The 25,935-nt window shown below is 40.5% G+C and overlaps 1 protein-coding gene across 4 annotated transcripts in view; it reads left to right on the top strand.

The window, feature by feature from the left end:
- The window catches only part of Atp8a1 (ATPase phospholipid transporting 8A1), a 229,112-nt gene that overhangs the window by 45,002 nt on the left and 158,175 nt on the right, over window positions 1–25,935 (top strand). For 2 of the 4 annotated variants that reach the window (XM_029478096.2, XM_021162268.3), the window contains exons 6-7: window positions 16,049–16,089; window positions 23,532–23,605. In XM_029478096.2, the coding sequence (XP_029333956.1) occupies window positions 16,049–16,089; window positions 23,532–23,605 (115 nt within the window). Of the gene's footprint in view, window positions 1–16,048; window positions 16,090–21,540; window positions 21,615–23,531; window positions 23,606–25,935 lie in introns of all 4 variants that reach the window. The other 2 variants (XM_021162270.3, XM_021162269.3) reach the window with 1 other exon arrangement.

Genomic DNA, 25,935 nt, shown 5'->3' with positions numbered 1-25,935 from the left:
TTCAGGATGGAGGACTGAAAGGCTCATGGGAGCGGGACACGAAGCTGCTCCAGGAATTGAGATGGAAAGGAACAATCCTAAGGATGAAAGGGAGGACTGTCAGATGTTTTGGGTGCTGGTATTTCTGACAAGGGCAGCTCTTGCATCTGTTATCACGTTGCTAAGAATATTCAGTAGGAGCTTTTAAAGCTCAGTTTTGCAAGTGCTTTTCTTGTGCATGACAACCACTGGCAGAGGGCTCTAGTCTTCCGTGACTGGTGGTAGGTCTTTCCAAAGCCTTGAAGGACAGTTGTCATGGTGGTATGAATTTAGGTCCGCGCACCTTGTGTTAGAGGGACCCTGATTACTTACATCTTAATTTCCCAAAATGTTCCTGTTGGACAAAACATTGTTGTGGGTTCTTCCTGGTTTTTTTCCATTCTCTAAATGAGGGTACAGGATTCTCTCGGTTCTCGAAATGAAGACCAGACACATGTGAGAGAAGGCTTCCCACCAAATGAGACTAGCTTATAAAATGACCTGTACAGACTCAGGCATACATACGGAAGTCCTATAGCCAAGAAATCATGTTGATACTTGGAGTTCTTTCCCAAGTGATTGACATCTCCCTGCTTAATCTCCCCTAGCTTTTGAGCACTGGTATTCTTGGTTTGGCAGATGATGGGAGATAAGAAAATTGTTTGAACAGGATGCTATTTGCTGTCAGATAACTCAAATTACTTAATAGGAGAGCCATCTGTTGCCATTAGACCAGAGTGAAATTCGATTTGATTTCCTGAACTGAGGCAGTGGTCGGTGTGTAGGCGGGGGAGGGAGATATTTATGACAGGTAATTAATTTTGACAGAGATTTAAAATATTAAGCTTAGATCTTCTAAATGTTTGCCAAGACCACATGATGCATGAGAGGGTGCCTTTAGACTCTAGTGCCAGGATTTAGTCTTGGATACTCCTCAAACAAGTGTTCTCTCATCTTTTGTGTAAGATACTAAAAAGCATCCTCAGTTGGTCACTCTGGTCATCCCTAGAGACTTCAGAAACAACAAACAATGATAATTTATAAACAACGTTTTCAGCCACTTAGCTACAGATTGGTGACTGTCTGGCACCTTGTTTCTACCAAGTAAATTACAGAGGTTGGTTCCAACTCGGAACTGTTCAACTAGGCTTTACATTTGAGCTTGTCCTCAATCTTTTTGGAGAAATGCCACGTTTTGCCTTAGAAATCTGCATATGCTGGTTAAGCAGATGGCTTAGTGATATGGCAAATGTGACTTTTATATTAGTTTCCAAGAACCTAGTTTCAGAGAAGGGGTAAAGGGTAAAATTTGATGCTAACAAGTTCAGGTTCATATGAGTCTGGGCGAGCTTTGTGGTCTGTTGCTTTTCTTTATGCCTGGTGTGCTGCTGTGTCGATGAAACATGGTAGAGAGGAACGCTGCAGAGAAAAGACCCGCCTCTTGCTTATCTATAGATTTCCAGTAGCTTCCAGCCTAGGGTCTTAGCAGAGGCTGCATGCAACCTGTGCGCAAGCGCACGTGCACCCATTCTTTAGAAGAATACTTGACTATAGATAACAAAGGGAAAACAGGCTGGAAGTGTGAAGGAGCTTCCTTGAGAATTCGTGATCTGGGGTGAGAACAAGATGAAGCAAGCAGTTTTTGCATCATTGTGTTCTGGGCTGCTTTCCAGGCACTGACCAAATATGAGCGTGGTAGGAGCTCTCACACTTTCTTACCTACACTGGCCACCATTGCACCATCATTGCTGCCCTGGCTTTGCCTACTGTGAACACAGAACGCAGTATCCACTTATCGCTTCTATTATTCAAAGCCCTAGCATGTGGCTCTACTCAAGTGCTTCGGTTTTTTTCCTTGCACCTTAAATTACCTATACCTCCTCTGATTTCCTCTTTCCATCTGAGTTTTTATTGCGCATGCGTGTGCACACATATACACACACACACACACACACACACAGAGTGAGAGAGAGACAGAGAGAGACAGAGACAGACAGAGACAGACAGACAAAGAGACAGACACAGAGAGAGGTACGGCAGGGGGTCTTTCCTTGTCTCCCCTGAACTAGGTTGTTTTTGCAAAAATCATCTCTGTGATGTGGCAACAATTGTCACTGTTACTGTAATTTGTATACCGAAGCCAGTCTCCATATGAATTCATAATGGTGGTTCTGCTAGCTCTCTTTTTAAATTATAAAACTATGTCTCCATTTTCTGTGGAATGCTATAAGAATCTCATGGAAAACCATGGCATAGATAGAGGACTGGGAAAAGATAGAGTTTGGGTACAGACTAAGGTAGTTGGAATAATTTATAATTGCCTAATGACTAGAAATGCTGTTTTAAAATCCCAGGTTTGGACATACTCCCTACAGGAATCTGTGTGTGTGTCCAAAAAGTGAGGTGTGGGAGACAGGGCCTCCTGCTGACCCCCTGGCTTGGTTCTGTTGTTGGATGAGAGCCAATATTACTGGAGTTAGTTTTCATAATACCTTCTCTTACTATGATAGTGCATATTTTGTGAAAAAACATACCTTTGTTTAATGAACTTTTTTTTCCTGTAATTTAATTTTGTAGAAAAGGCTACATGAAATTCTTTTAACCTAGGTACCCTTTATTAAAAAGATTCATTTTATTATTTTATTTTATGTGTATGGATGGCTTGTCTGTATGTACGTCTGTGTACACATTTGTGTCTGATGCCAGTGGAGGTCTGAAGCGGGCATTGGATTCCCTCAATCTGGAGTTAGGATGACTGTAGACCACAACCCCAGGTCCTTTGTAAGAGCAACAAGTGCTCTAAATGGATGGGCTCTCTCTCTAGTCCCCCGAATCCAGGCACACCGTAAACATCATCTACCTAGAATTTCCTCCCTAATGCTACAGAGGCCTTTTCCAGAGTGGAAGAGTAGTGGTTGTCAGCGCGCTCATGGGAGCCTGAAGTGCGGGAAGTGGGTGGTTGCTTCCCCGTCCTGGAAACCACTTCACTTTTAAAGTCCTCTGGAGAAAAGGCATCGAGGTGTTGTTTGGGTCATTCAATCTGAAGTGACCCACTAACAGGCCAGAGTCCATCTGCTTCAGTTCACTTCAGAGCTGACAAAGGATTACAATAGCACCAATTCATGGGCCTATTGAAAAGAAAGAGCAGCACCTCCTGTCTCCCTGCAGGCTCCCCACATACGATGCGCTCCTCGCATCCAGGGAGCCTGCACATGCACCTTGCTACATGGACGTCAGCTTACCTGTGTACAGTCCTTAGAAAGGATTGTTTCCCGGGGCTGAGAGTTATGTATGTGGATAACATGAATAACCTCACACATCTTAAAGCTGGTAATATTTCCAAATCAGTTTGAATGTCTTAGGAGTGTGTGTAAGTTGAGCCCATTGGAAGTCCTCCACTATAACCTTAAATAGGGAGCTGGTATTTATTTGTGGAGAAATACAGCCCAGCTTGTGTTTCATTTCTCCCATGAATTAAAGATGTACACAGAGGGACAAAACCCACTGAGGACTTATAGGAGCACAGTTGAATGGACAGGGGTCTGACTTCAGAATTGCTGCTTTGCCTAGCTCTTGGCTTTCCTTCCTGTGTAGGCATAACTCTCTCCCCTAGTCTTCATCTTTCTTTTTTCCTTTTCTTTTTTTTTTTTTTTTTTTCATTACACTTGCAGGTACTCCTACCTGTGTCAGCCTAACCCAAATGAATTGCATGTCCAGATTTCCTGGGAAAAATAGGTGTGATTCGAATATAAGTATGACATTTGTTATTTTCCTCTAATATTTTCCTCAAATATAAGTATGACATTTGTTATTTTCCTCTGTCTTGAGCACCTTCCCTGTGCTAACACCTATGGGGAAATACACAAAGTCTTCATTCCCGATCCATAGAATGTAGCTGCCGGGTTAGTGGGTTCCTGAAAGTAATGATGGGGTTTTAGATGGGAAAGGCTGCGAGAGAAATAAAGAGCCAAGACAAAGTTTTCCGATGAAGGCCAATGTTTACTTAAGAGTCTGAGCTTATAAAGGGGAGGAACCCATCCTCCACCAAGCCAGGATCTCCAGCTTTGTCAGGATAGTGTTAGAATAGGTTCAGCCTCTCAGCAGGTAGCGGCGTCTTGGAGGAAAGCTGCAGGACAATAGACTTTACCTAGGTTGGAAGACGCCACCCTAGGTAGGCTAGCAAGTGTGGCAAGCCGGGTCTGAGCAGCCTGCTCAAGGCTGAGGGACGGGCGCAATAGGACATTATGACCAGGGAAGGAAGATAAAATGAAGATGGATATACAAGCCAGAGAGCGTATTGAGGACCAACCAAATGAGAGACGTGGAATTCAGAAATGACTTCTTGGAATTTCATGATGAATGGTTGTTAAGCGACTGAGCAGAGAGCTTGGGACACTAACTGTGGATGAAGGGCTACCATGGGCAGCTCTGTGGAATGTGGGCAGACATGAGATTACACCTGGGAATGGCAAATGATTCTCTTTGACAACTTCAGAGATGTATGTTGGAGAAGCAACAAGAGCATGGATAAAGACAAGTTGGGTTCATGGTTAGGGGAACTTTTGTAAACCCTGGTAAGAAGACTGGAAAAATTGTTGAAGGGTGTGAGTAGATTGCCAGTAAGATTTTTAAAAGAACTTGACAGCTGTATAGGGCAAGGCAAGGCACAGAAATGGCCTTGTTTTTTTTATTGATTAGGGGTTGAAGCTAGGGTGACGACTCGGAGGACATAAGGGAACCTGTGGTAGTTAGATTCCCATGGGCTGGAGGTGGAGGAAGGAAACCCTGCCAAGTTTTAGTGCTGACTTAAAGAGGGCCAGGCCTGAGCTAGCCACCCCACCCTGCTTTTCAAAAGTCACAGGGCTTCATAGCACTGAACTAAATCTATTTCCAGTATTTAACAGAACAACAGTTGAGGAGCTTTAAAAACAAAAGCCAAGGAATTGTGAAGTGATTGGTGAGGTCAGGCAGGAAGATTTTTTTCTTGTAAGAAATTTCTCAATGAGGTAAAGAAAAAGATAAATGGCTTATGATCCATTGGGTACTAGAGGTATTGAGAGTAGAGGATTGTGGGTACTAGAGGTATTGAGAGTAGAGGATTGTGGGTACTAGAGGTATTGTGAACAGAGGATTGTGGGTACTAGAGGTATTGAGAACAAAGGATTGTGGGTACTAGAGGTATTGAGAACAAAGGATTGTGGGTACTAGAGGTATTGAGAATAGAGGATTGTGGGTACTAGAGGTTTTGAGAGTAGAGGATTGCTGGCCCATGCTCTTGTCCTTTTACTTCCTCTGTACATTTACTTTTAAGGTGCTGGCTCTCAAACTTGGTTATGACTCTGAGTCCCTCAAAGGGCTCCTTAAAACACAGATTGCTAGGGTTACCCAGGAGTCCCTGGATGCCTGAAATGGGATCTCAGCGCTGCTGTGTGACTGGCAATGGGACAGGCTTTGGAGGCCACTCTAGAGTTTTATAATTGAGTTTATGGAAATGCTTCCAGCCGACTTGATGCCAGTATGAACAGTCTACCCCAAGAGACATCAACTGATGACATTTCCTTTGTCCTTTGTGTCAGTAGAAGACAATGGTTTGACAATACACATAGAGATTTAATTTGGCCTTTATAGGCAAGTTTAAACAAAATACATGTATGGTCTTTCTGGGCCACATGACGATTCCACCTTTGAACTGTCATTACAGTGAGAGTGTGCTAGGTGGGTGTATAAGGGCATTGGTTTCTTTTATTTACACAGGTCTAGAGGTCTTGGCTGCACTTAACCTTCACCGTAACCTAAAATCCCTCTCAAAGGCTTACTTCCAGAGAGGAAATGAAGCGCACTTACCTTTCCTATGTGTGCGTGTGTGTTTCTACTCCGTTCTCTGTAATGCGCTTTAAGATCTGCCTCTTTCTCCCTACTTTGGGAAGTAACTGGCTGCCGAGGGAAGAGTAGCCAATAACTTTCAGAGACATTTCTAGTGACAGATTGCTTTAAATAGGGAGATGGGTGGCATCTTCTCTCTAGGAAGCCCTGAGTGTGTAAAGGAGCCAGGCTGCAGTGCTTCCTGTCTGACTCCCAGGGCCTCCTCCAGGCCTTTGGTGAGGAAGGGTCCAAGGTCTCTAGAAGAATGTTTGCCTTTCACAGAAGAAACCCACTGCACCAAAGCTGCCAGCCAGTATCCCGCTGGGTTAAAATGGCTCCTTTGAGATGTTTGTTTAATGTCTGCGCCCTCCGGTGCAAGTCACCCTAATTAAACTGTGTGGAAACTGTAGCAGGTGTGTTTGGATGGCACAGGGGCGAGGTGGAGGAGGCTCACAAAACTCAGAATGAGCTGTCAGAACACCTAGAGGCCATTTAAGATTCTTTCCTGCCTTGGGTTTACTCTCCTTCCCCCAGAGCCATTAATCATCCTCACGGGAAGCCAGGTGGGAGTGTTGCTACCTTTGGACCGACAAAACTCAATAGTCTCTTGGCAAAGGACACGTCAGTATTTCCTGCTTTCTCCAAAGTGGTTGGAATGGAGCTGAGAAGAGGCTACAGAATTAAAAAGCTCTGTTCCTGGTTCCCTTACCAGCACACTGCCCGAGATGGTGCTTGTTTTCATCGTTCTAAGGGTTAGATGTCAGGAACCAGTTCCAAAGGGGAGCCAGCAGTGAGCTGTGACTGACAGGTGTCCTTGGCTGCGGATCAAGCCTTGATTTACTCAAATGTTTCCTGTTGTGCCTGATTTTTTTTTTTTTTACATCACCAGATTCTGTACTGTTTTCAGAGTCTAAAGAGTGTGTAGCCTCGGGCTGTGTGTTTCCTTTATTTCTGCCCCTTGGGGCAAAAGAAGTGGGGGAAAGGGTGATGGGAACAGCCTCATGTCTGCCAGGTCTTTGGTGCCTAAGACACATGGAATGAGTGTTGAAAATCAGGATCCTGCTGCAAGTTCATAACATGTTCTATTCAGTTCGGCTTTTAACTGTGCCAATACATAATGGCAGTATGCACATTGATTAATCCAAGCGCGTGCAGACTTTGGACTATCAAGTATTCCCTGAATTGACACAGTTGAAGTGGTTTGTGTCTGTCTGGGTTGTGGTCAGTGCAGTGATATTTCGCTTGTTGCTGTGGTGAACGTGTGGCCGTCTGAGGGAGAACTCTGACTGTGTGTGATGTGAAGTGGAAACAGACTACAACCACAACTCACGGACTTGCTCCTGCAGGGTACAGGTGTGCAGATAAGAGTTCTGTGTCACTTGGCCGTGGCACAGAGGAGAAAGCCGGAATTTCCTCTAAGTGCAGCTGTTGATTGGGTTGTGATAATGCATTGTCTCTGGAGCATCTGTCAGTGTGAGTCTGAGCCTTGGCCTAGATCAGGGCAGGATGGGCTAGCGACTAGAATGTGCCGTGTACCACCTGAATCTCCTCCACCCTCTACCCAAGAGTAGCTTAAGAAATGGTGCTTGGGAAATTGTTTGCCAGGGAAAAGTATAGACTGATTTTGATGGATGAGAAGTGTAGTTAGTAGATAGAGTGTTTTAAAAACCAGTCTAAGGGTGTATATAGGTTGATAACTTACCTGATTGAAACAAGCTACAGTCTGCCTTGATTGCCTAGTAGATGTAAACTGTGGGAACTTCTATCCAGGCTTCCCTGGGACCAAGATTTTTATATTTATCAGGGAAGTTCAAAATCCATGTTTTAGTGCAGTAGTAGGAACCCCATGTAGCTGTGCCTAGGCATCTCCGAGGTTCCTGGTACTTTCCTGGCCTTCTTCCCTTTTGTGTAGCAGCGCATCCTTTCCCTTGATGCAAGACCTGTGTGAACGTAACCTATGTGGATTGAACTCAGGTACTTGAGTTTTGTGGCAGGCACCTTACACATTGAAATGTCTTGCTGTTCCTCTGCTTCACTAACCTGACCAATTGTCATTCATATAGCCATGCCATTCAGTGTTTGTCACAAGTCAGTTGACTCTGTGTTTTGACCTTAATATCATTGTCAGGTATAAAACACATGTATGTATATGTGTATATATGTGTGTGTGTATATGTATGTATATATATTTATGTGTATGTATACTTTTTTTTCAAGAATAAAACATCTTTGAGTCTGACGGCATGGGATAGTCGTGCTGTGGTTAGGAAAAGCTGCAGCCTTTCCTTGGTGAACCCATTTGCCTTACTGGAAACATTTATTTCCAACTTGATGAAATGTGTCACTGATAGCCAGGCATGGTGGCTCATGACTAACCTGGTACTTGGGAGGTAGAGTCAAAAAGGATAAAAAGTTTAAGGCCAGTCTCCACTTGCAACAAATTCAAGGTTAGCTTACACTACATAAAATGGTGGCACCTTCATTTAATCCCAGCAGCCAGGAGGCAAAGCAGGCAGGTCTGAATTCAAGGTCAGCCCACATTGTATAATGAGAACCTGTTTCCAGAAGGATAAAAGGGGACAGTGGGATGGTTCAGTAGGTAAGGTGCTTGCCACCAAACCGGAGGACCTGAGTTCAATACCCAGAACTACAAGGTGAAATGAGAGAGCCAACTCTCATAAGGCGTCCTCTGACCTCCACTCAAGGGATGTACATACACATAAGAGTTAATGTAATGATTTTTAAAAACAAAGGAGAGGGAAGATACAATGTCATTGACCAGCACTGCATTTAAACCTTTTTAGGCATGTAAATTTCTGTCCTCCATATTTTCCAATTACCTCCTCAGTCATAAAGCAACAGGAAACATTTGCGTGGAGAGAATGTACCTGTGGTCTCTGGTTGTCAGAGGCAGAGATTCCTGGTGATTAGAGCGAGGGAGCAGGCTTAGGGTCTGGAGACAGGAGTCGGGTTGGAAGACCACTCTGGAAGGCAGTTGGGACAGTAGCTGTGTTTACTGGAACCAGAAGAGTGGCCCAGCGCTATTTTTACATGTGAAGTAGCAAACATCTGCTACAGTGGCGTCAGTTCAAGAGGACCAGATTAGATGGCAGAGCCCGAGGGGTAGCCCCAAGCTGACATCAGAGAACAGAGGGTGTTACTTCATCTCGTGTTACATAACACTTTTAATCTTTTTAGCAACTTACAAAACTGAGAAATCTATTTTAAGCAAATGTCTAAATAGCTCATTGCATCCTTGTGTGGCTATTCTTAGTCAGTTATCACTTGCCTTGCCATCCTAGAATGGGCACCTGGGGGCCTCCAATGATTCAGGAGACTGTGTATCACACCACACCAACCAGTTCCAGCCCATGAAGAAACCCCCGTGTGGGAGTGGTCAGCAGCTGCTGTCCCAGTCTCTGAGCCCTGCTAATCTCCATCCTGTCTCCATGGATTTGTCTATTCTAAGTGCTTTATATAAGTGTGGTTGTACAGTCTGTGGTGGCCTGTCTGTCTGCAGTCTTTCACTTGGCATGTCTTCAGGGTTTACCCACGTCACCCATGTCTTAGCTCTTCGTTACATACAGTGTGCCATTGAATAGACAATCTGCATTGTGCTCATCTGAATAGTAGCTGATGCATATCTTGGTGGTTCCCAATTTGGGCTTAATATAAGCAATGTTGCAGTGAACGGTCAGACACAAGTGGTACAGGGCTTCATACCCAGTAGTGGGATTTCCAGGTTCTATAGTAACTGTGATTAACTTTTAAAGAAACTGCTAAAGTGTTTATTTTTCTACAACCGTATATTAAATGCTACACGCATGCTATTTTAATGTGACATTTACTAAGAAGTGGTTTTGTATCATCACTACATCTGTGTAACTACTACTCAGATTTCTTATGCTCTCAAACACGAGCAAATACCAGTGAACCCAGCATTTCATCCAGCAAGTACTTAGCAGGTGCTTTGAGTGACTGTGTTGGAACCCTGGACATACTAGAGTAAGCAGGATAGGAGAGGTTGACACTTTTATAGCTCTTATAATCTGGGGAGGAAACAACCCCCCTCTATATACATATTCATATACATATACATATGAATATATATGAGAATGACTGGTTTGAACTCCGAAGGAAAGTAGCTTATTTATCGTGATAAAAGACCAGGTATCCACAAAAGTTCCTGAGAGTGTTGTATGAAAGCTGAGATGTGGAAGACGGGTGGGTTAGCTTGATGGGGATGGAGGAATGCCCCAGCCACAGAATCACATATAAAAGGAGTTAAGAAAGGGCATGGGGCTTTGAGCACAGAGGACATAGGAAGGGAGAAGGGAATGGCAAGGAGTGATCATGGGGAGTGAATGGTAGCTAAGCCATAGGAAGTCATTTATGGGGGCTAGGGAGGTAGCTCCATTGATAATAATTCTGTCATTCAAGCATTAGGACCTGAACTCAGATCGCCTCATCTATTTAAAGCAACAACAAAATGCCAGTTAGAGTTGTGGCTGGCTATACCTTAGCACGGGCAGGACAGGCAAATCCCCGGAGTTCACTAGCCAGGCAGTGTGTCCCATTACTGTGCATCTGCTTCAGAGATGGACCAAAAAGATGAGGTTGGATGAGACATCTGATGTCACCTTCTTGCCTCCATATACATACATGTCCACATGTATTCCACACACACAAGTGCACATGCAGGCATACTACCTATACATTCACACACACACACACACACACACACACACACACACACATTCTTTTGAGATGGTGAAAATTAAAACGTTTTAAAAGATTTTATGATTTGTATTTTACGTGTGTGTATGTGTGCATGTTTATGTGTATGTATGTGTGCATGTTTATGTGTATATTTATGTGTATGTATGTTTATGTGTGTATGTGTGTATGTTTATGTGTATGTATGTGTGTATGTTTATGTGTGTGTATATGTGCATGTTTATGTGTATGTATGTGTGCATGTTTATGTGTATGCATGTGTGTATGTTTATGTGTATGTATGTGTGTATGTTTATGTGTATATATATGTGTATGTTTATGTGTATGTTTATGTGTATGTATGTGTGTATGTTTATGTGTATGTATGTGTGTATGTTTATGTGTGTGTATGTGTGTATGTTTATGTGTGTGTATGTGTGTATGTTTATGTGTATGTATGTGTGTATGTTTATGTGTATGCATGTGTGTATGTTTATGTGTGTGTATGTGTGTATGTTTATGTGTATGCATGTGTGTATGTATGTGTGTATGTTTATGTGTATCATGTGTGTATGTTTATGTGTGTGTATGTGTGCATGTGTTCATGTTTACACGTGTACATGGTGCTTAGAGAGACAAGAAGAGGACATTGGCCCCTGGAGCTGGAGCTACAAACAATAGTGAGGGCATGATGTGGATGCCAAGAGACACACTCAGGTCCTCTGCCTGTGCTCTTAGCCCCAAGCCATCTCTCGACCATGTGGGACATTTATATTAGTAAAATAATTCTAGATTTTCAAAGGTGTTTGTCTAGAATAGGAAAAATTGATACCTTTTGAAAATGAGTTGAACAGGGAGGCAGACAACTGTAACAAGCCCATCTAAAAGCACATATGACATTATTAATATATAAGAAATATTAAGTTGCCTAGAAAGTATTATTCATCATAATTTTAAAATGCTATATCTAAACTAATAAGAAGATGTAACAATTTCTAGATAAAATGATGATTGTGCCAAAGCTTTGTATGTATTATCAGGAACTGATTTAAAATGAAATTTAAATCATCATGTTACAAAAGAAAGAAATATCAGAAAAACTTATAAAAGACCAATTTACAGAAAAATTCAAATATTTATCTAAGACAAAATTAGTGGAGACATGTAAATGGTCAGATATAATTTAACCATGAAAGATTTAAGCTCCAAATCAAAATTTAAAAGAGATTTGTGTGTGTCTCATGTTTTAAGAACTGATGATTCAAGAGCTGGAGAGATGGCTCAGTGGTTAAGAACACTGACTGCTCTTTCGAAGGTCCCAGGTTCAATTCCCAGTATTCATATGGTGGCTCACAACCATCTGTAACTTCAGTTCCAGGGCATTAGTCACCCCTTCTGGCCTTTGTACACCAAGCATGCACATGGTACACAAACATACATGTAGTTAAAATATTCATATACATTTTTTTTTCTTAATTGACAATTCAGCCAGCTTTGGTGGTAAAACTTGGAATTTCAGCATTCAGGAAGCTGAATCAGGGGCTTTCAAGGTCAAGGTCAGCATGGGCTCTAGAGTGAAATGTATGTCAGGGAGGGAGGGAGGGAGGGGAGGGGGGAGGGAAGGGAGGGGGAGGGGGAGGGGAAGAGGGAGGAAGGGGCAAAATTTTAAAAAAACCTTTATAAATTTATAAATTTTGTATAATACAAAAGACTTAACAGTCAAATTACTGTCACAAAAGGACAAGTTAGGTGACTTAGAGTAATGTCCTCAGAGATTTTTCCATAAGGTGGCTGTAGTTGCAGTAGTGCATGGTATTCAACCCAAGGTTGCCTCGCCTTAGAGATAGCTTCCAGATAAGCTAAAATTAGCATTATTTTCTTCTATGTGATTTTTATATTTAATTCTTAACATATGATAATCGGTGCTCTAATTTTTTTTTTTTGCAAAATTTCATACATTACATTTCTATATGTCTAAATATATATATATTTTTTTTTAATAAGGTGGAGGTCAATGGGGTAGACATCCCATTTCTTTTTTTTTTTTTTTTAAGATTTATTTATTTATTATATGTAAGTACACTGTAGCTGTCTTCAGACACTCCAGAAGAGGGCGCCAGATCTCGTTACGGATGGTTGTGAGCCACCATGTGGTTGCTGGGATTTGAACTCTGGACCTTCGGAAGAGCAGTCGGGTGCTCTTACCCACTGAGCCATCTCACCAGCCCTATATATATTTTTTTAACACTTTGCATTTGGCTATATAGTCAATCCTGTGTACCAATAGGCTCTACATTTACAGATTCAAACAACCTCAAGTCAAAAGCATTAAAGTAAAAGGAATTGTTATGCATTGAGTGAGTGCAGACATTTTTCTTGCCATCATAGCCTAGTTACTACGAAATAATAGTGGTTTTGTCTTGGAGTTTCATTGCATTAGGCAATCTCAATAACCTAGATATTTAAATTATTTAGGGGGATTGCATGGGTTGTATGTAAATCCTGTTTTCTATGGACAGGACTTTAAACATCTGCAGATTGTGGTAACTTGGTGGGAGGAGTTCTTCTGAACTAATACTCACAGGGGTGGGGGGATTGTATGTGTGTACTGTGGTGAGTTGCATCAGCCTAATTAACACATCCATTCCCCACCCCCTCCACAGTTTTCTTTGGTGAGATTATTCAGACCTGTCCTCTCTTCAGTTTTCAGATACAGCACGTGTTAACTACAGTTGCTGTGCTCATCTTCAGAACATTAGTTCTGCCACGCAGAACACCTCTATTTTGATGTCAGACTTCATTGTTTTTAGAAATACTAGGCAGTGGCTTAAAAATGAATCAACAATGAAAGAGCAACAATAAGGCTTGGTGGGGGATGGCTCAGTGGGTGAAGCCCTTGCCTGGAAAGCACAAGGACCAGGGTGAGGGGTCTTAGAACCTAGATTATAGTCAGGTAGGCATGGTAGTCCGCCTGCAATCTCCAGGGCAGGGCAGCTGCCTAGATACACCAGCTCCAGGTTCAGCAAGACACTGTGGCTCAGTATATGAAGGAGAGAACTGTTGAGAAATACACTTAATGTCAGTATCTGGCCTCTACATAAATACACACACACACACACACACACACACACACACACCCCTGTGTATACACATGTACATATGTACACACACACCCACATGCAAGCATACATATATGCACACATGTGTACACATATACACATGTAACAAAGGGGTTATTATTGTATTTGGAAAAATATCTGCTTAATGATAAATGGGATCTGAAGGAAATAAATTTCAATAAAGAAACATCCAAGTATTTTTGCCCAAACATTGTTTCAGTTCATCTAGTTAGAGTCCCCGTGGACAGCACTTGGCTGCCTCTCTTGTGGATGCTTCTTTACATTTTACCTGCTAAGTGATGAGTAACACACAGCATATTCTCTCCATCAATCCTGATTCCTGGTGACAAACTGTCTTAGTCAGGGTCTCCATTCCTGCACAAACATCATGACCAAGAAGCAAGTTGGGGAGGAAAGGGTTTATACATTTCCACATTGCTGTTCATCACCAAGGAAGTCAGGACTGGAACTCAAGCAGGTCAGGAAGCAGGAGCTGATGCAGAGGCCATGGAGGAATGTTACTTACTGGCTTGCTTTCCCTGGCTTGCTCAGCCTGCTTTCTTATAGAATCCAAGACTACCAGTCCAGAGATGGTCCCACCCACAAGGGGCCTTTCCCCCTTGATCACTAATTGAGAAAATGCCCCAAAGCTGGATCTCATGGAGGCAACTGAAGCTCCATTCTCTGTGATAACTCCAGCCTGTTTCAAGTTGACATACAAAACCAACCAGTACACAAACCATTCTGAGATAGACACTGGAAGCATGGGCAGGCACAGCCTAAGTCCAGGCTTTTACTGTGAGATGTGTCCTCTGGACTCCCGATACTGTGCATACATTGGTGAAGCGCAGCCTTCCTCCTGGGATCAGCTGGGTGTACTCTGCTAGCCTTAGAGTTTTAGAGGATAGCTACAGTTCTGAATGTGTGTAGTTCAGGTCCCTGGCCCCGATCTGTTTGAGTAGTATAAAAATAAGAATTTTAACACGCATATAGTTACACTGCCGGTGTGCTAGACCTGCTTTAGTTTTAGCTTTCCACTTGAACTTAATAAAGTTTTCTCACCAGAGTGCCTTACAGAGTGTTTTATTCTTGGCATTTGTTTTTCTGTCAGCATCTGATGTCTTATGTGACAGGAGAGGCGTAAGACATTAGAAACAAAGAACTAAGTAAGACACAAGCCTTATAAGAGAATTTGGAATACACAAATTATATCTAGATTAAAAGAATGTATACTAGAATGATGGTTTTAAAATGTCATTAATGTAATTAATGCAATTAATGAAATTAATGTTGGGTTTGCTGTTTAATGTCATCAGCTTGTTTTCATGACTCTTCTAAAAGGTTCCAACTCTGACCCTTCTAACATCAACAGAAATGTATAATTTTTTACTGTTAATTAATTATTTTGTAATTTCACATTGTATATGTGCTGTGCTGTTTTTGATGTCAGAGCAAGCCTAGCTTTGCCCTCAAGGATTTAATGTCCGTGTCATTTATCACTGGACTTTTTTTAAGTCCTAAGTGCAGTGTTACCTGTTTCACTTGAACTGTTTTCAATGTTTGGTATGCATCGCTGTGCTCAGGATTACATCACAAACCTAGAGTGAGTGGGGTTAGAGGTGCTGAGTAACAGAGGTACTGAGTATCAAAGGTGCTGAGTAACAGAGGTACTGAGTAACAGAGGTACTGAGTAACTGTACTGTGCAATGACATGAGAAGTCCACTATAAAATACTCTTCTCAATTTCAGAATAGTTTCTTTCACTTTTCCTACTAAGCCACACATGGAATGTTTTTGCATTATTATGGATCTAATAATACTGGGTTCTTTTCTGATTCTTCTTTGTATTAAAGTCTTATTAATTAAAAATCTGTGATGTGCCTGCTTATGCTGCCTTTTGTCTATTCAAGATTAAAACTAATAATTACTATAACCCATGTAGACTAGTACCACCTCAGGATAATGGTTGTCATTAGAAAATGGATGTAGGCTAGTTATTTTCCTTTAATTTGTCAGGTCCTACCCCCCCACCCCCCTCACCCCACCCCCACCCCCCTGCTCAACCTAGAGGCTCCCCTGTGTCTTGGAGGAGGCATGTGGCCACTCCAGTGAGGCTGCCTTGAGTTAGATAAATCACTGCGGGAGCTGAAATAGAAATTGCAATTTTATTTCCTTGTTTGCGCCTTGCTGTCACAACTCGCTTTTAAAGATATAATATTGCTGCTAGTCATTTCATTAGAAGTTACTCATTTAAAATAATCATTTTCTTTAGATACAACCTGTGATTGGTAGTTAATAAACGTTCTTTAAAATGTCATCTTTTCTCTCTGCAGTTTTGAGAAATGGTGCATGGGAAATTGTTCACTGGGAAAAGGTATGTGTTGGCTTTATTTTATTCCAGAAGAAATGCATACAAGTGTACTTTATGGAATAATTTTTTTATATATTATAAGCAAATGTCAACAACTCTACTAATGCTGAGCTGACTAGTAATTACTGTAAACATTCGTGAAACCTCCCCTTAGCTATATCTGCTGAGCATTTCCGTACTCTTCCAGGAAGGCTGTTCTCTGGAAAGTACTATCTAGAACATTTTTTGTTTCACAGTGTATTTTGAGTACTCTTTCGTAGATTTTGCTTATTTTGTGTTGTAAATTTTGTTTTGATCATCTACTGTCCAAGTAAAAGAAACTGGAGTTCTGCTATTTCGCATTTGCATATTTTAGTTCACACTCATACAGTGAAATCACCCCATTTACATTTTGCCACTTATTTAAAGACAAGTGGTCATGTAAACTAGATGCCATTCTCTACTGAAGCAGAGGTCAGTTCTTCAGAGGTTGACCTGCTAGCTAGGAACTCCACCCTGGCATTGTGAGTGGAGTCACAATGCCAATTTGACAAGTGTTATCCAGGTGTCTGTTCTTGTAGCCATTCCTTACAAAAGGTAAGCAATGACAATTGGTAGTTCTTCCATAGTTCCAGACCACACGGCCCCCAGTCATCCACAGTCAGTAGCCTTGGTGGCCATTAGATGGCTTCTTGGAGGCCAGGGCAGTGGACACTGGACACATATCTCACAGGACATTATCTTACTGGGGCAACAAAAGTGTTGTCTGCTGCCAATTCATTTATGCTCCATTGAAGTCCATGTATGCAATTCTCCTTGGTGATTGTGTATGGTCACCTTCTGTCAGTGAAGGGATAGTGTCTCTTCTCAAATAAAAAAAAAAATTACTTGTTGATTTTTATTTTTTAATCACTAGCTAGACTAAGACCTGACATCTCCTCTTCTAGAGATGTGGGAATTCACAGCTCTCTGCTTTCTGGTCTTTGGCATGAGAGTAATAAGGAGGAAAATCCCTTCATCGTGCTGGATTCTGTAGCAGTCAGCTCTGTTTCACAAGAGTCAATTAGAAAACCGAACAGCCAAAGTCTTTCAGGAATGCCATGCTTTTCTGTGTTCATCAGCTACTCATGGGTTTAAACATTTGACAGAGAAGACAGATGGGATAGATTCAGATACAATGAAGTGAATTTAGATGCATTGCATTGCAAGGGTTGTCTGTATAGTTGACAGACACTGGTATGTCAGGTGGTTTTTTGTTTTTTTGGTTTTTGTTTGTTTGTTTGTTTGTTTCTTCTTGCCTAGACTTCTTGCTCGGGTAGTATACAAAATGAAGACATAACTCTCCTTTGCTCCACTGTAAAATTAACCTTCAACTTTTCCTCGTGACGACCATTGTCTTGAGGTTGTGCTGTTGTGCATAGGTTATTGTAGCTCCCATTTTTAAATATTTAATAGACAAAGGTAGCAAATCACCAGCTGTGGTCACTTATGTTGAGAGCCTGGTTAGTCATTCTTAAGGTCAAGGTCACATTTAATGTGCATATCCCATATTACGATACAAAAAGATGGAATTTAGGTTGTTGTCAAAAGCCCAGTTAAAAAGAGCTGAAGTTATTTAGTAATCATAACTAGTTACATTCGTAAGTTGGTTCAATGATGCATTCAAGATCAACATGCAAAACTTACAATATTTTGATGTTGGCAGCATTGTTAGGAAACACAGGGAAGACCTCATTCTTACTGATAGATACGTGGAATGCTTACAAGCAAAATTTGTGTGAACTGTGAGAAGGAAGCAGGTGTTCTCTAGATGTTAGATATTCACATAAGTGAGGCTGGTATGATAGCTCATGTCAGTAATCCCAGCACTTAAGAATCTGAGTCAGGAAGATAGCCTCAAGTCTGCGGTTAGCCTGATCTATACAGTAAGACCTTCTCTCACACACATGCCCCCAAAAGAGAGATTCAGATAAATATATAATATATGTTCTTTCAAAATTAAAAACAAGAGACTGCTTATTTCAAATTATTAATATAATATTTTTACTGAAAATCTATTTAAAAAGTAGATATTAACAGATAAAATAGAGAAGAATATACTGTCCTGAAATGAGGCCAGTTTCAGTATTTGATAAGCAAGGCAAAATTGGAGATTGACAGGATCAAGAAATAATACTTGAATATTTATGTTATAACTAAATCATGATTTGTGCAAAAATAAATTCCATCTGGCAAAAAGAGTTAAGTGTTAAAATGCTGTTTTGAAATATACATTAATAGAATGAATATTTTAATAAGTATGTGGGAAAGATCAATATCTCATGATCGTGATTATATAAATTTTAAACCTATACAAAAGATTCCACATATAACTGAGGAATATATTACATATTTTTACCAAATAGGACAAAGTATTTAGGTTATTTTTCTTTAAACAAACAAACAAACAAACAAACAAACAAAACCCAATGTCTGTAATAAGCAAGGAGTATCAACTAGACTTGGTATTGTGGTCAACCACACAACCAAAAATATAAACTTAAATATAATTGATGTTTCATTCATGGTCAAATAATTATGAGAAACTTGTATTCCAGAATTTTTATTTCATATTATACTAATATCTTGCACTCTAGCAGTATGACCGCTCATGATGAAAACCATATAGAAGATTCTGGTAATTTATACCCCATCTCTTCAATAATTGTAAAGTATGAGGAAGTCTACATATTCAAAATACTTAAAATGAATACACAGACACCAGAGAACAGACAAATAAGTCATTTAAAACAAGCAAAACTTTGAATTTACATGCCATGATGACATGGAAAGATTTATACACTCACCCAATAAATATTTACTATTAAATATATGTGCCAAGCAGTGAATGAGCTCATAGCAGGTAACAAAACACATAATTGTGCCTCTATCATAAAATGTAATCACAGGTGAAAAGATTAGGCCTGTGCATCCTGAGCCACCAACCATGCAAAAATACACACACACACACACACACACACACACACACATATATTGAGCAAGCAAATGAAGACTTTCTTGGTGGCCTGGCCATGTTGCTGGGACAGGTCTTGTGCTTGGTTCACGTGAAACTTTGTACAATGAAAAATAAACTTAATAAAAATCAAACCAGTAATGACATCCCCATGCCTTTGTGATATTTAAAAACAACAACAACAACAACAAACCCTGCAAATGGTCTTTGCTTCCTGGTACTCTCACTGCGATTCTTAGTGCGTGGATGTTTTTAATGTTCCTCGGAAGACTTAATGGATTTGTCAGTGTACAGAGTTACCACAGAACAGCAGGAAAGCTCTCAGATATTAGCAACCCAGCACTCCACATTGCCATGAAGTGGTTTCTCTGTTCCAAAGGCGAAGTTTCAAGAGTCTGATTTTAAAATAAGCGTTGCAATGACAAAGCCCCCCCTCCTCCCCCAAGAAGACATATCTCTTGAAACAGAAGCATCTGGCCCCATTGATCTCACTACACAGAGGCCACTTCTTCACTGAGTCATGCAGAGGTCACTGCTCAGGCTTTTTGAGACAGGTCCAAGTAGAGAATCTAGGTGAAGGGTCTTGAAACAAGCACGTTCTGGCACAGTTGGGAAGCTTGGTGTGAGCTGTGTGCATAGCTGAATGTCACGGTGCAAAACTTTCTAATGTGTAAAGTCCTACCAGGAGATAGATTTCCCTGGATGAAATCATATCCTGAAAAGAAAAACTCAAATTAAATGCAAATATGTTGTTACCTACAATTGGAAATTGTTTGATTCTTAAAGAAATCCTTTATAGTTAGAAAATTTTACCCCTTTTTCATAATCCTTGATCATAATTGCTCCTGTCCATGGCTTAGGAGAAGTTGAAGGGAGTGAATCTAAAGCCCTAGATATTTCCCAGTGTCCTCCAGTGGAATCCATGTTCAAAGCATTTCTTCTATCACAGCCTTTCCGTCTTTCTGGTTCTCTTATTCTGGAATGAAGAATACCATGCACAGAGGTTAGAACCAGGAGAGAATGTTGCCTAGGACTCTGGGAGAAAGAGATCTAAAGCAGGAGGAAGGAAGGGAGTTCCCTGCCTTCCTCACATCCTGAGAGCTACTTGGGAAGTGAGTAAGCTCTTGGCTTTCCAGGCTGATGGGGTCCCCACAGCGCAGCATCCATAGAAGGGGTTATATTTCTCTCAGTTTAATAATCCAAGCCCTTCTGTTGTCTTGCCATGAATAAAGAAGCTGGATAGCACTGCAGCCGGTTAGGAATTTTCATAAGTCGAATGCATCAACCTAACGCTCCCAGAGGTGATGCAGCCCTGGTTGTATGAAGCATGTAGCTTAATTGAAGGAAAAACGTTAACAGGTGGAGGTGATTAAGGAATGGTTAAGTGATGACTGGGGTGGCTTTCCCTCTAAATGCCTTGATTGGAGAGCATTTTCTTTCATAATCTTCTTGTCCTTGGTGTTATTGGTTACTGTACATTATTAAAAGATACTGTGTATTTGTACATATCATTTTTATAGATGCTTTTTATTTTGTATGTTCACCCTCTTTTGAGGTAGTGGGAGTTCAATTCCAACATCCTTGGCATTTGGGGCATTTTTAGATAGATAGTCCACATGGCAGGTTGCAACTGAAGTGATTTTTTTTTTTTTTAAAGAGCATACCATCGGGCACTTTCCTATCTGAAAACCAGGCATATATGCCATGGTTTATAAGGTGCCTTTCTCCAGCCTTCCCTCACTACTTCTCCCAGAAGATAAAATTGCTGCAGGGACCCCCATCTGCAGTAATTTCCCCATAATGATTCCCACTGAGGGTCCTGTTCCTGAGCAGAGCCAGGTTGTTGCTGAGTTGGGGACTCACTGTTTGCCCAAAGCAGTAAGAACCCTGACAAATCACTCCCAATCGTTTCTGACCACAACAGAACTTTACCTTCATACCATACTCAAGGGTGAAAAATGCTACTATATGATAATGAAAAATTGCAGTTTATGTTGTTTGAATTATGAGAGTCTCATAGTTATGAAAAAAATCACCCTACAAGATAGGTAGATGTGTATTTGAGTCTCAGCTGTTCCACTCATCATGAATATGTGACTCAGAAACAGAATCTTAGATGTTTTCTTCCTTTCTAAATTTAAAGTGACTGCTCGCAGATATCATTTCTTCACTTGTACAGAGACTTCCTTAAGTAGGGAGAGGTTTGAACTGTGGGTTCCTCCTTCTTATTTTTATGCCAAAGCAAGAGCATCTACGAAGTTGAGATGTCAATCAAATATGTAGAATTGATCAATACATTTTCTTAAATAACAGATAAAAACAAATATAGAAGATTAGAACTTTAAAAAAAATTCTGTGCATTAATACAATGGGTTGTATATATGTATATATATATATATATATATATTTTTTTTTACTACCTTTCCATGCAGATAATTAACCAATTCCCAGTTTTCTTTCAGGTAAATGTTGGAGATATAGTTATAATAAAAGGCAAAGAGTATATACCTGCTGACACTGTCCTTCTCTCATCAAGGTAGAGACACCTACTGATGCTCAAACAGTGTAGAGGATGGTTTCTCTACCCTGCATTGACCTTGTGATTTCTCCAAGGAAATAAAGAATAAACGAAGAATTTCAAAACCTCTCATGATTCTTAATTAAGCATTTACAAAACCGCTTGGCCTCACGTGTGCCATATAGAATAAGTGTCAGGTGCTACTTAACCCAGACTGAAGAGCCTCCTCTTTCTCTGGCTCCAGCCAGACCCCTGTGGTGTGTGCGGACCACTAACTCTGTTTATGAGTCCCTGTCATTTATATGATGCTGTCCATGGATTGGGCTCAGTGGCTTTTTTTCTCTTTCCAGTCCTCACTTATAATAAATTCCTTTAATGTGCAGTCACCTCTCTCGCTAACTTTCCTATTCCTAGCGGTGAAATGGTACAAGAGAATGGATGAGTGATTTCTTACTGCCATTGTGCCTTTCCGTATGACACAGTTTTCCCACCAGACTGAGGACTTTATTCTTCCTTTCATGTCCTTTCTGTTATTGAATATAGATAATTTTTTTGTTGCATTCACATTTTAAGAGAGTTGTGAATCAGTATTCAGAACATATGGCCTTAGGATTAAAAACTATCACACTAGTCCTTGTATAAATTTAGGATAATTTAAAACTTTACAATTTTAGTTCTGAAATAAACAAAGAAGAAATGTGTTTTAATGTACTTGAGGTTGTTTATCATCATTTCCTTGGACAGTTTGATTTGTAAAATCCACATGAAAATATGGACAGTGTCCTTTTTTCAAAATCTATTTAATCAGGTCATGATTTAAAACGATTGGATTTTTTTACAAGCTAGTGATGCATAATCAGGGAGGTGGGTCGTTCCTTGGCTATTTATAGAAACAGGTATTCAGGCGTTTGAAATAACTCAGGCTGTTTTGATTTCCCTATCTGGCGTCTCTGTGTAGCACAAATGACTGTTTTCTTTAAATCTGACTTTCTGTCCTTAGTTACCTTTGTCGACAGCTTTGTCAGAGAGAGTTTCTAAGATGGAGTTATCAGCTAACTGACTTTACTTGTCTACATAGGAGCAAGCTCAAGGGGAAGCTTCAGGTAGCTTCAAATTCAAGGAGGAGTATCATGCCAGTTCTATTTTTCATTAACTTTTAATCTGAAATGAGCAAACTGAAGTGTTAGCATGTAGCCATGAGTACATGTATGTAGCAGAAACATGGAAGAGAGCAACTATGGCTCTCATTGAAATCCAGGCACATTCTTGGCGTGACTGTCATATGTCTCTGGATACAAGGGCTTGCCCTCCTATACTCTCGGAACCACAATGTGTCACTTATACTTTATTAGTTATTAAATCACTTCAACTGGTGCAGCCGTCCACTAAAGATAACACGATAGGGATGCAGTCAACTTTGAAAACGTTTTGGAGCCAGAACAAAGTCACTTCTGTAGTGTAGGAGAGAGGGGGCCGGACGTACTTGTTTTTCAAATATCTCACAAATAGTTTTAAAATCATTTCTTTGCTGATTTGCTAGGAGTAAACAAAGTTCACGGCAAATTGAGGAGTTTAAGGGAAGGAAATCTGTATGATAAAATAACTCTATAAAACGTTTTTATTTAATTTGATAAATGCTTATATGTAAACTTTAAAATGTTTTAAAGTTTCACTTTAGAAATTGAACATTGGATGGCTTAAAAAAAATCAAATGAGTTTACCTTTGAATGTTAAATATTTTCATTTCTCCCTTCAGGCCTGATCAAAATACGTTTTGAAAAAAATCGGCATTAGACATTTTTATTAACATGAATCCTCTTCTATAATGATTTCAAACCTTCTGTCTCTTTTGTCCATTTGTTTGGTTTTTATTTTCTCTGTTATTTGTTTCTCCCCCCCACCCCCATTTTAATTCTTTTAAACTGGGACGTGTAGGTGGCAGTGGGGGAGATAGTGAAGGTGACCAATGGGGAACACCTCCCGGCAGATCTCCTCAGTCTGTCCTCAAGGTCAGAGCCTCAGAGTGGGACAGGGTGTGTGTACGCGGGTCCTCACCTTAAACCAAAGAACAACTGCACCCAAATGCGGTTGAGCTGGCTCTCCTCTAACGCACAAACGCATATCCTTCTAGATGTGAATTGGAGATACTGTAAAGGCACTTTATGAATATAGTTACTGGATGTTCTTTGTCTCTCAGCCGGGCAGATTGTACTCCTATTACGCTCCATAGGAGCCCAAGAGATTTTAATCTCGCATGCATTGAGTCACGTATGTTTTAACAAGATGCCTTGCCTTTAAGGCTTTAGTTATTCTCCAGGATATGGTATGTGAACAGTGTAAAGCTTTTCACGAGACAATCAACGGAAAACCGATTCCATTCTAAGGATGCTTTCTTATTCTTCTATTTTAAATTTTTTTACAAGTTCTGTGGAATTTCTGCAGTAACTGCAACTAAAATTTGGGCTTGTATAGGGTTTATAGAGGACCCCTGCACGAGGCTGGATGTCATATATTTTCATACTGCATGCTTTGGGCTCCGTCTTCATCCCAGCTGTAACTTGTGAACCAACGCTTATTGCTGTGACCCGTGTCAGCTGTCTGCCGGTGTCTATCCTGTGGTGTGCATCTTGTTTCGTTTTTCCACTTACTAATCATAAAGCTTGCTTTGCCTCTGATCGTGGTTTGTGTCTTGGGTGTTACCATGACTTGCTGAAGTCTTTATGAGCTAGCATGATTCCTGACTCTGCTGCCTCTTCACGGCCCTTAGAGCTACTGCAGTCACAGCTGTCTGAAGTCATTGTTAGGACTGTTCCAAATTGGGATGTATTTCATTGGCCTGGCATCAAGTGGAAGTCAGCCATTTAAACTTGCTAATTTCTTAATCCTTTAAAGCTCAATACAAATTGTTTTCTATGGAGGGCAGTATTAGAAGGTTCTTTCTATAAGTTTTACTATAAGACTGGCTTTGGATAAGAATATTTATCAGTAACATTTTAATGAGTTTTACTGCCAAGATTAAAGACTTGGCAGTCTCAGTTACTGTTCTGTTTGTTGCCATTTTTCTTTGTTAGCAGAGAAATGTGTTTTACAGCTTTCCAATGACTATGTGGAAATTATAAAGTTGGGCAGCTGCCAGAGTGAGAATAACTATTGTGACCGTGAGTTGAAAATATTTTTTGGAATAATTGAGACTGAAAATATTAATATGGAAAGATTTCTCTGGTTGGGAAATAGCAGCCTATGTGAAAGAAAGCTCATAGGGAAACCTTGGAATGTGTGAGGTGACTTTAAAATTAATCTATAAAATTTGATTGATGTCTAAGTCTTTAAGTAAAGCTTTTGTTAATTTCAAGGGGACAAAATTAAGTTTATATGCTCATTTCTGGCACTTAGCACAGTCTGGTTTGCACATGTACAAATTGGAGGTTGATTAAAAAAAATTCCAGTGTTTGCAACTTATAAATTTCTTTTCTATTTATAGTTAGTTATCTGATAACAAACTAGGCTACAGATTATGTAGCCAAGTGATAATGAAATTGGTTTAAGTTAAGAATACTTTTTTGGTTATCTTCAGAGTGCTTTTTTATAGATTTAAGGGTTAACTTTTTACAGTCAGGCCACACTCCTATATCTGTAGCATCCAAGAAACAAAAAACAAACAAAAACAGTGAGACGGCTATAATATAACTGGAGAACACAGGCCACAGGTCACCACCTCCAGAGTTCACTTCAAACCTCAGATGCAGCGGCTTCAGGACAAGGAGCAATATGGCCAGGTGGGCTGCTATTTGCTTCTTGGTCAGGCTGGGTTGATGGACCAGTTTGAATAGTGCTTGCTTATATACATGATGACCTGAGTCCAGTCCCTGAGACCCTACAGACACCGGCAGACTCATTGAGCTCACTGACCAGTCAGCCCTGGTCTACTCTGCGAGTTCAAGGCCAATGAGAAACCTTGCCTCAAAAATATATGGACAGTGCCTGAGAACCCACATCTTGACTTATATTCTCACCTCCACACATCTGTATGTGTGCTACTCCACACACATGTACCAGGCCACAGATAACATGCATGAACACACACACACACACCTCTCAATCAAGTTTTTTTTTAATACTAGAAATATAAAGTGTAATGTCCACTTTCATTGTAAAATCCATCCTTTAAAAACAGCCTTGAGTTTTTACTCTCATGTGGTCTATGGGATCTTGTGACCAAAGCTAAAAGGCTAAAATAATAAGTACAAGCTTGTAGATGGAGCAGTCTGGAAATTTTTAATCAACCATTTTGCATAACCAGTTTACATGTGGGCCATGAGCATGAAACAGGACATTTCTG

Source organism: Mus caroli, unplaced genomic scaffold, assembly GCF_978045245.1.
Source record: "Mus caroli unplaced genomic scaffold, Mus_caroli_1 scaffold_4, whole genome shotgun sequence".
Classification (NCBI taxonomy): Eukaryota; Metazoa; Chordata; class Mammalia; order Rodentia; family Muridae; genus Mus; species Mus caroli.
Note: the sequence above shows the minus strand (reverse complement) of the source record. Positions and strands in the feature narration are given on the sequence as shown.